General features: G+C 41.0%; 1 protein-coding gene across 6 annotated transcripts in view; it reads left to right on the top strand.

Annotated features, from left to right (window-relative positions):
* Window positions 1-833: 833 nt before the first annotated feature.
* The window catches only part of zc3h18 (zinc finger CCCH-type containing 18), a 29064-nt gene continuing 19449 nt past the window's right edge, over window positions 834-10448 (top strand). For 2 of the 6 annotated variants that reach the window (XM_086208609.1, XM_086208604.1), the window contains exons 1-8: window positions 957-1115; window positions 1892-2859; window positions 4354-4438; window positions 6621-6769; window positions 7102-7197; window positions 7832-7974; window positions 9486-9515; window positions 10229-10343. In XM_086208609.1, coding sequence (XP_086064735.1) covers window positions 1906-2859; window positions 4354-4438; window positions 6621-6769; window positions 7102-7197; window positions 7832-7974; window positions 9486-9515; window positions 10229-10343 — 1572 coding nt within the window. In that variant the 5' untranslated portion in view covers window positions 957-1115; window positions 1892-1905. The other 4 variants (XM_086208607.1, XM_086208606.1, XM_086208608.1 and 1 more) reach the window with 4 other exon arrangements.

Raw genomic sequence — 10448 nt, 5'->3', positions numbered from 1 at the left:
TTCGAACTTTAGATTGCAGCAGATTTTGCACATTTGCAGCAGCGAGCGGGCATCATTTGATGAGCTAATGCCATCTAGTGGCTACTATGAGATGAAGCGGATGTGTAGTGAGGGTGCAAAGAGGAGATGCAGATGGAAAACCTGTAAAGAGTAACTTTGATACATAAGTATGCGAAAATTAAAGTTCTGAGGGTGTGCTTGAATATAAGTTGTAAGATGATTTGAAATAATTCAGACTTTGACTGCAGTTTTATACTAACATGTTAGTGTTTATCGAATATAACGGTATAGTTCAAATTAAATATGCACGAATTGTTATAGGAAGCCTGATAATTATAATTGCCGTGTTGACATAAATGAGTTCGACTTCTATTTAAATTCGCCCTAACCTCGACGGACGTTGTTTTTTCAGCTTAAAACCAAAGTTGAAACAATCGTTGACATGCACTGATACCATCTCGTGACGGATATAATCGGGTATAATTTCAAATGACGGTGTCATCGACATGTTGGAATTTGAAATCGGTCCATAGCCCAACAAACCCAAATCAGCACCCGAGTGACAGCCACCCAGGTGACGTCCCAATCAGGGTGACTACATCTGCGTGTGTCAAGTCATACGTCTGAGGTCTTGAGAGAATAGAGGAGAATAAATACACTTTTACTGTATGTAGTGTGCAAAATAAAGCACAAAATATGAAGACTTTTAAAAACACACAGTTGCAAAAGCTAATATATTTTATACTATACAATATGTAGCTATTGTCAAATACTAAATAGTCCATACAGTTGGATCGAGAACGTTTTTAATTATCATTTTGAGAGAATATGAACACGGTCAACGTGTCACAGTGAGAACAGTGAAGCAACTCAGCCAGCATCGAAGCGCTCGTGAATCAAATCAAGCGCCCTTCAACAAAATCGTACTTGTCGGATGTTGATGACGTCAGGTAATGGCCTCCCTCGCCGTGCCGTGCGGGTTTTTTTATTTTCTCCATCGTAGAGGATAAATCACACCGTATAATATTCGTTGTAGATTGTAAATACCAATATCTGTGCGAGAGGGCAGTTCTTACCGCAACAGTGCCGTCTTTAAAGAGCTCCGGGTCGGCAAGGTGATTTAAAAGTGTGTGTTTGTTCGCAGCTAGCAAAGTAGCTTCGGTGTTAGCTTATATTCCGGGCAGACTCTCATTGTTATTTGAAAAACAGCAATATTACTACATCGTCCGCGTATTGTTGCAGCTGTTGTGGACGGATCCTTATGCCTTTTAACTAGCAAGATTATCTTCTAACACTCGTCGAAGAGGCTAGTTGTCGGTGAGGGCTGTTTGTCCAGATCGCTTATCGTTGTGAAGTTAACGAACGGGCCTTGTTGCTAACTAGCGCGACCTAGCTTTTAGCATCGCTAGCAGTCGTTTTCGCCGCCGTTGAGTCACTATGTAGTGTTTACAAACTTGGAAGTGTTGTCGTATAATGTACACACAAGTAGGTATATCACAAAACTCTTATGAGACATTTGAAATTCATCACGCATTAAACCCCAGACACAGGAAGATATTTGTTAGCCTGCTAGCTATTGCTAAGGGAAGACTATGCAGCGCCAGATTTTAACGTTTTTACTGAGGAACTGTTTCAGTTACTGATACATTGTGACATTGATAAAAAAAAGGGCACAAATGAGTCATTTTCACCTAATGTTCTTTTCGTTTTGCTACACATAGTCAGTTAGATGTGAACTTAGACTGTTAGTCTTTAGTAAAGCCAAATCCCCCAAAACATTCAGTTTGCTGTCATATTATACCATGACAAGAAAATAATTTATTTTCAAAATGTAGGCTATGACTTCTTTGACTGTATGTTGTCTTACTGATTAATGTTTTTTTGTTTATAGCGGAATAGTGCCTGATGGATACTCCTGAAAGCCCTACCCAGTCCCCCCAGTCTCCTGAAGAGGAGAAGGGCCTCTCTGACAGTGAGCTACTGGATTCTCCTGATGAGGAGGAGGACAGGCTTATCTCAGACAGCGAGTTAGTCCATGAAGAAGAGAATGGAGAGCTGGATGAAGATGATGAGGAAGAAGAAGCAGTGGAAAGCAGAGTTGGAGGTTTTGGGTTAGAGGAGGAAGACGATGAGGTAGTGCCTGACTTTGTCTCTGATCCAGAGGATGAGGAGCCTCTAGGTGAAATAGTAGGGATGGGACAGGATGATGAGGCCATTGTGCTAATGGAGGGAGATGATGATGGTCAGCAGGGGGGTCAGTTGGATGGAGAGGAGTTGGAAGGAGAAGAGGGAGAGGATGAAGTCATTGACACCCCACAGTCCCCAGACTCAGAGCCTGAAAAGGGAAGAAGCTTCATTACCGAGGAGGATGGAGAAGACGGAGAGGAAGAATATACTGACTACAGAAGAGATTCCTTAGCTGACCCTGGCGCAGAGACCGCTGAGGTGGATGAGGAGGAGGAGGAAGACAAAAGCAAGGAAGAGGAAGATGAAATGATGAGAGCTGTTGAGAGGAGGAATGTAGTCACAGTGAGAGAGATGAAGGATGAATCTGCATCTGTTTCTCGGGAGCTGGATGAACATGAGCTGGATTATGATGAGGAGGTCCCAGAGGAGCCATCCATCCCCACACATGAAGAGGAGGATGAGGAGGAAGATGTTAAAGCTGTGGATGAGGAGGAAAATGAAGACAAGACGATTAAGAAGAAGGAGAAGAAGCCCATCCTCCCTCCATCTCCTAAAGATGGTGAACCTAGGAAGACTGATGAGTCTAAGGGGCCTGAGAGGGTGCGCAGAGATTCCTTCAGAGACAAGAAGAAGGAGGACGATGATGGAGAGATTGATGAAGGAGAGATTGATGTAAGTAACTATTGATTGGTGTTTATGAAGGGCTGAACCATAAGTAAGAAATATCAAAATCAACAAATTACAGAAGCAACATTTTCTTAAGGTAAAATGTTTCACATCATACCATATTTGTGAAGCTGTAGAGATTCAGCATCCTACAAATAAGTTTCAGATGGAGGGGAACGTGTTTTCCATTTTTATTCAGAATCAGAGCTACTTGTCTGAGGTAGGGCTTATCACAAACATTTCATATTGGCGTACAGTATACGTTTTCCAACATGTGCCAGTATTAAAAAAAAAACTTTTAACAGATGTGACGTAGTGTGTCCAGCATAAAGTCAGTAATGTCTTTGATAAAGTTTGCCTTCTGAATACCTTCACATAATATACCTGTTCAAAATTGGAGCACAGTGAACATAGAAAGCGTCTGTTTTCAGTCCAGCACAAAAATTCACGATATCAGTTGCACATTTAAAGTAGTTTTTCTGTTCTAAAATCTCAAAAGTCCCATCAGGTCAGGGCCTAATGTGAGGTGCTTTGCTGCACGGAGGGGAAAAGAGTGCATATTCACTAGTTCAGTCTTGTTTTTTTGTAGAATTATAATGCCCCATAGTTCGTCTTTATACATCAACAATATGTATAGAGGAACACACAGAGTCTGCCAAGGTTAATAGCTCAATTTAGTGCATGCAAACCTGCAACTTCAACAATGCTATGGTCAGATATATTTGTAGAAGTCTGAGAAATGAAGGGGCACATTGGTGGCAGCTGTGGGATTTGAGATCACCCTCTTGCAGAAATGTATTTCGGTCTTTGGGATCTTAACTTTTATTTGTATTTGTACAAATCCTACACGTCAGTGTGATTGGTAATATGCCCTCCCAGGCTGTTCTCAAATTGTATGGGCTCCTCTTTAGTTTGAGCTATGAGATGGGTTGTGTTGACATTTAATTTCAGTGATTAGAGAAAGTGAAAGGGTTGTCATAGAGCCAGAAATTTACTCTATCTCACAGCTGCAAACCGTATCTTTGTTTTTTGTTTTCTTGAAACGACAAGGAGGAAATGCAGTTAGCCGTTCCAACATTTACCATGTATTCATTCATTTCGTGCCACTTACTGTACAAGATTGATCATTCATCTCTCACCACTTTGATCTGCACTTTATCATGTCATGTTGTTTCACATCTGCAAATTATTTCATTTTGCTGTGACTGCTTATTGATTCCACTTAAGATGTAGTAACTGTACATGTGTGTCTGACAGCACAAGGTCACATTCCAGTACTGTCTTTGTTTTTTTTGTAAGAACCTTTAAATGGTTTCATTATCAAAATTGTCCTCACTCATCAGTTTTCTGTTCACATTTAATCTCCATGCGTGAGAATATCTCAAAGCGCATCAAATGATTTCCTCTTCAGCTGCCTCTTTCGTTTGTCAGGTAGCATGATGAGTAAGTGGGCTGAAAGATATTGTGATGTGGCATGAAGTTCCATGTTTGTATTGACAGGATGATGACCTGGAGGAGGGGGAGGTTAAAGATCCATCAGACAGGAAGATCAGACCACGACCTATCTGCAGGTTTTTCATCAAAGGCAAGATAAGGCAGAACCTATACACTTGTTCAGTTGACTTAACCCTTGGGCTGTGTCACGAGTATTAGAGATGGACCGATATGTTGTTTTTTTCAGGGCCGATGCCAATTATTAGTAGTCAAGGAGGCCGATAACTGATATTCGCGGCCAATATTAATTTGCAGTAAACGTGAAAATATCGGGGTCAAAATTGTGAATAATACAAACTCCAACACTTAACTTTATATTAATACCTTTTAAGCATATGTTTATTAAACAGCTTTTCAGATTTGCAACATGTTAAAGGCTTTTTTTAATCTTAGCCAGTAGACATCTTTGTTTTAAAATTCTAACAAAAAGTGCAGGGAACTCCCAGGCTCAGCACCTCTCCGCTGTGTGTGTGAGCACTGCCGTGCACAGCTTTCACTGCTGATTGGCTATTAACCCACGTCGTGGCTCTGCTTGTAGCCAATCATATGGTGCAGTGGGTGGGACAACACTGGAGATAGACTAGTCACTGCAGACAGAGAGGCACGGCTGCGTCAGAGCCGAAATAACACAGTTTTAAATTGATGTCTGATCAGTTGTTGGGTTTAAAAAAAAAAAAAAAAAGGAACAATGCTGTCAAAATGCTGAATATCAGCCCATCCGTTAATCGGACTATCTCTAACGGGTATTATGGTATACAAAGTTATTAAAAATCCAGAAGTATCATTTTCAATACTATTCGTTCCACAGATGCTCCTTTTCTATTAAACTGATGTATTGTAGTGTGTAGCACTCACTGCTAGAGGGCAGGCATGTGCTCTGTGAGCCACTGGAGTGATAGGCAGCTCAGCAGACAGGGCTGGTGAGTGGGGCAAGCTGCTTTGGGAATACAGTGAGAGGAGGATTCAAATAGACAATAAATGCAACTTTGCCTGTCTGGGATTATTTTTGGGTTTAGTCTAGATGATAAAGGTAAGCCAGTCACCACAGAGGAAGCCGTATCCACTATTTGCCTTAACACTTCCTAAAGATTTCCTTCCCAAGGAGCCGTGTTAGTTATATAACATACTGGGAGTAAAGCATGCTCCTGTGTATCCTGAACAATATTCTGATGTGCTCTATCACTATGGAGACAGAAAAGCCAGTTTGCTGGGAGCAGATATACACTAAACATTGATGGTGAGTTTTGTGGATTTGTTCACTGCGATGATCATCCATACTCCTCCTCCTTGCTCCACAGCCGTCAGAGAGAGTGGAGATGTTGCCGTTTTTAAGCCTATTCATAGAAAGTATGAAGGCAGTCATTCACTTGATGCTCATGGTGAAAGAAGAACAATTCAAAAAGCAGAGACCACGCTGAAGAGAATGTGCTTTTCACTGCGTTGTGACACTGCTTCATCCCAGTGCTCTCCAGTGCCCTGATTCCACTTTTCACCTTAATAAAAGGCACTATTGTGGTTATATACTTTAGGGTCAAGAAATTTGGTGAGAACAAGCTTCTGAGTCCAGACCCATTTTCAGATTAGCATATGATAAGCTGTTTATAAATTTCAGGGATGTGCTTTTTCCGGATTGTGTCAGAAATCTGGCCTTTTTGGCCTGAAAATCATGGTCCCGTGAATCAAGCCAGTACAATAATTTCGATATACCTATTCCTACACAATAATTTCGCGTCATGTCATGGTAGGTGCACCTTATATTTTCCTACTTGTTTGTCCTTTACCTATGAAACTTGCTACACACTGAAACAGTTTGGGGGGTGGCGGGCATTCTGGCATTCTTTGTGGGCCTCTGGAGACCTTGTGACCTCCAACAGTGATCTCATAAATTATAGATCTGTAGATATCCAAGCATGTAATTGGATATCTTCGTTTGTTTACCAGCATGGCAGAAAGGTTTGTGGCAGTTTATGTTATGAGGCTGTTCTACAGCAGGGGGAGTTGTCGTACTTGAAGTTGACAAAATCCATGCCATAAGTAAGACACGTGCCTCACTCACTAATAAGAACAGCGCTGGAATTGTCTTCCAGTAAAAAGTACAGGCTTAACAAATTATTAAGTAATTGGTAAGAAAAGCATAGTCTATCTAGTTTGGCTTTTGTTTTATAATTAGCCAGTTGAGAATGAGAGTCAAAAATGTAAACCAAATTTTGTCAAAGCAGTAATGGAATGAAATCCTTTTCAATGTGTTGAACTAAACATTGTGTTTTCTCCAGGAAATTGTACTTGGGGTATTAACTGCAGGTTTATCCACCCTGGAGTCAATGACAAGGGTAACTATTCCCTCATCAGTAAACCAGACCTCTTCTCCCCCAACGGAGCGCCTCCTGGAGGGCCACTCCCACTCATACCCAACAATCCCTGGGTACGTCTCTCCCATTACTGATGAAAATACTTCATATTTACATTTTGGTAAAATACTGCAAAAATGTCCATAGATTGTTGAAATATTGATGTTACTTCCATGAAAACTGGAAAATCATAGACTGCAAAATGGTTAGTAGTGATATACTGAAGACATTCAATATTTTTATTTTACACAAACAGCTAATTGTTCAGATCGGATAACAAATGGTGAAGAAATATAGATTTGTCCCATGCTGAGGTGCATATGATATTCCATCTCTAAACCTCTCCATGATGAGGCGCACGTACAGAGAATTGGGGGCATAAATTTGTGGTTTGCGTTTGTTGCAGGCTGGGCCTACGGTGGAAGAGCTTCCTCCACCACCTCCGCCTGTGGAGCCTCCTGTGGAGAGTGCCTGGGAGCGAGGCCTAAGGCACGCCAAAGAGGTAAACACTGCCATCGCGCCAGTGGTGCACCGTGTGGAAATGAAATGTAAAAAAACATTCTGTAATGGCACACTCGTGGATGGAAGAGCTTGAAACTTGAAAGTTGCCGATTTAGGTTTGATTGCAGGTTTGTCAAATGTTTCTCATTTAACTAAAATCTACTCTTTAAGTCCATTTTGTTAAGTAAATATGTTAAGAGAGCGGGATGGTGATTAAAGAAGCTGTACTTACAGAAGAAAAACAGAGCTATGAGTCACAATAATGAGGAACCATTATAACACGTACAGCTGTGAACTACTATCATAAATGGTACTCAAGCATAAAACTAATACTGCTACTACAAATAACAGCAGCTATAGTTGTCATCCTTAAGCAGCATCAGTGGCAGTTCAGCTAAGCACTTATTAACATGCGTCAATGGGATATGAAGGTATACAGGGGGAGAGGAAGAGAGAGAAGCTCTGTACAGTGTTGGAAGTTCCCTGGTGGTCTGAGCCTCTTGCAGTTAAATTAGGGGCAAGCCCAGGCCCCAGAGGTTTTAATGATTATTTTATACATATTCATTGCGTGTATTGTGTATCGCAAGACCAAATTGAGTTTTGAAATGTTGCTGTGTCTGTATCGGGTTCTGTAGGTACTGAAGAAGGCCACCATCCGTAAAGAGCAGGAGCCAGACTTTGAGGAGAAGCGTTTCAATGTAACCATTGGAGAGGATGAGCGGGAATTTGATAAGGAGAATGACTTCTTCCGAGAACGCAGCTACCGTATCATCAGAGAGTACGACATTTTCACATCAGCACAGTATTTCATTATTTGAAACAAAGGCATTTGGTTTCTTAATCATCTTCACAGTTCAGCAGGAGTATGCAGGCTTGGCTTGAGTGTTGTGATTAGTGTTGCAAAAGTCAGTATTATAAATCCATGCATTTTTTTTTTTAAACAAAATGTGTACATGATGTCACTCACTTTGGCTTCAGTCATTGGTCAGTTCCAATCAAGTGATGATGGTAACCAGCACTGTAGTTTAATCGTAGTGACCACAGGGGATTCCATGGGCATTTGGTTGTAAAAGAGCTTCCCAAGGCTTCCGAAGTATTTGGGCACTTAAAGTAAGGACAAAACAAAGGTGTGGTTTTAAACTGTGCAAAGTTTCAATAAGAAAAAGCACCCAGGCTCCATTCTGGACAGTCGGCTGCCAGAATAGGTAGAAGCTTGGGAGCTTTTGTTCTGCTTGTACGCATCACATTATGAATTGGAGTTTGTCAATCAGGGTTCCCACGCATCCTGGAAAACCTGGAAAATGATTGACCAATTTTCCAGTCATGGAAAATGAGGAAAAAAGGACAAATGCCCTGGAAACAGTTAATATTTCCTGGAAAATTATTTATCCTCCCCCTGCCTTGTGAGCGGATGCAAATGGGTTAAAAGTTATGTGCATGCATGTCTGTTGTCACCTTTTTCTGGGCACAGCGCTTCTCTGCTTCTAGCTGGCGCAGCGCCCCATGTGACGCTACCAGCCAATCAAATTTGCATTGCTGCGTAGAGCGGTTCTGTATTTTGTTGGAAGATTTAGCGACTTTTCAGACGCCATTAAAGATTTAGTGCCCAGAGACGACATAATTATTTTTCATAGATAAATTATAGCCAAAGACTGCACATCAAATGTATGAGTGATAAACATGGACACAATCTGGGTGTAGAACTACAACTGTAGAAAAGAAAACCTCCAAAGTATGAGGGGGACAGAGAAATGTATTAGTGTATGACGTGATGACTTGTCTCTGTAGCTGCTGGAAATATCCTGGAAAAGTCCTGGAAAACAATTGCATTTCAATTTTCAACAACATGAACTTAACTGAAGCGGTCAAGTAGACTGTCGACCAATCGCTAGAATAGGTGATAGATGAATCGATTGAATAGTCATTAGTGGCGGCTCTAGCTGTGCTGATTGAAGCTAATGGTTCTAGATAAGCTAATGAATCCTTTTCCTTGATCAAACATGGAGCCCTTTAATCCATCAGTCACGCCAGACTTGGCATGATTAAAGCTGCAATTGGGGCGATGACACGCTACAGGAAAGTTCAAACAGGACAGAATAATTCACATATGAATCCCAGCATTAATACAGAAAATTGTTTTAACATGTAGCCATTCAGGTTTGGTTTGGTTTTGTCTTTTTGCACAGCTGTTCTTGCTAAGTGTACAACTCTCTTCCGTCTGTATTCTAAAACGCAAGCATCAGCAACATCCATGATGCCATTTTAACACTGATTTGTTTACTCTTTCAGTGAAATGGACTTCAGGGATCCGATCTATGGGTAAGCGTAGACTCTTACCTGCCTTGACTTGTTGATTAGGAAGAGCCATTTTGGCTATGATAAATAGGTGGGAAAAGGCAATCCTTGAGGTCTGTTTACTTGTCACAGTTACAGGACACATCGTGATCAAAGATAGCTGAAATTCCTGGTGAGAGGCCAAGGTGGTGGCATCTAGATAGGATAATGTGCCTGAGGTGTTCAGTGCAGACTTTTACATTTGTCTGTAACAGCAGAAATTTGTAGGTCATCCATATCTTAATGCCCTTAAGACTCGCTTTAAGTGTAACTTAACTATTTGGTTATATTGGGCTCATGATACATCGAATTTGCACATCATCCACAGAGCAAAGAACATTTGAGTATCTCCTAATAATATTGCCATAGCGAAACTATACATTAGGTGAATAATGTTTTCTTAGCAAAGAACCTTCTGAGACGAACTTTTCCGTGCAAAGAGGATTCATTGCTTCTTGTACAAACAAGTGTGGCTCCATTCAGGCCTGATAAATGTTTCAGCTTCTGGAATGTAAAATGAAGCGCAGAGGTATGAGTCTAGTGCAATTAGGTTAATTTGAAATATTCACCGATGTTTGCTCTGAATCTTGCCTGAAAGTAATTCTGTTGCTAAAGCTAAAACAGCTGGATACATTAATTAAAGGGGGGGTTGATTAACTCACCTAGCGCAGAGTTCTCAAATATGTATCCCTCTGCAGTGATCCATATGCTGATCCCTACTATGACTATGAAATGGAGGCCCTGTGGAGAGGTGGTCAGTATGAAAACTTCAGGGTTCAGTACACTGAAGCGCCTCTTCCTTACCATTACAGTGTGAGTATACTTTACAGTCTGCACAGATGTATCTCTGAAACATCAAAGACTTCATTGCCCATTCACAGTTAGGAATTAAGGGGGAAAAAATCTAAGAATTAGGTC

The sequence above is a fragment of the Aulostomus chinensis genome, chromosome 7 (genome assembly GCF_037954235.1).
Source record: "Aulostomus chinensis isolate RoL2024-O1b breed Wild chromosome 7, RoL_Achi_v1.0, whole genome shotgun sequence".
NCBI classification, from domain to species: Eukaryota; Metazoa; Chordata; class Actinopteri; order Syngnathiformes; family Aulostomidae; genus Aulostomus; species Aulostomus chinensis.
This window is presented reverse-complemented; position numbering and strand designations above follow the sequence as displayed.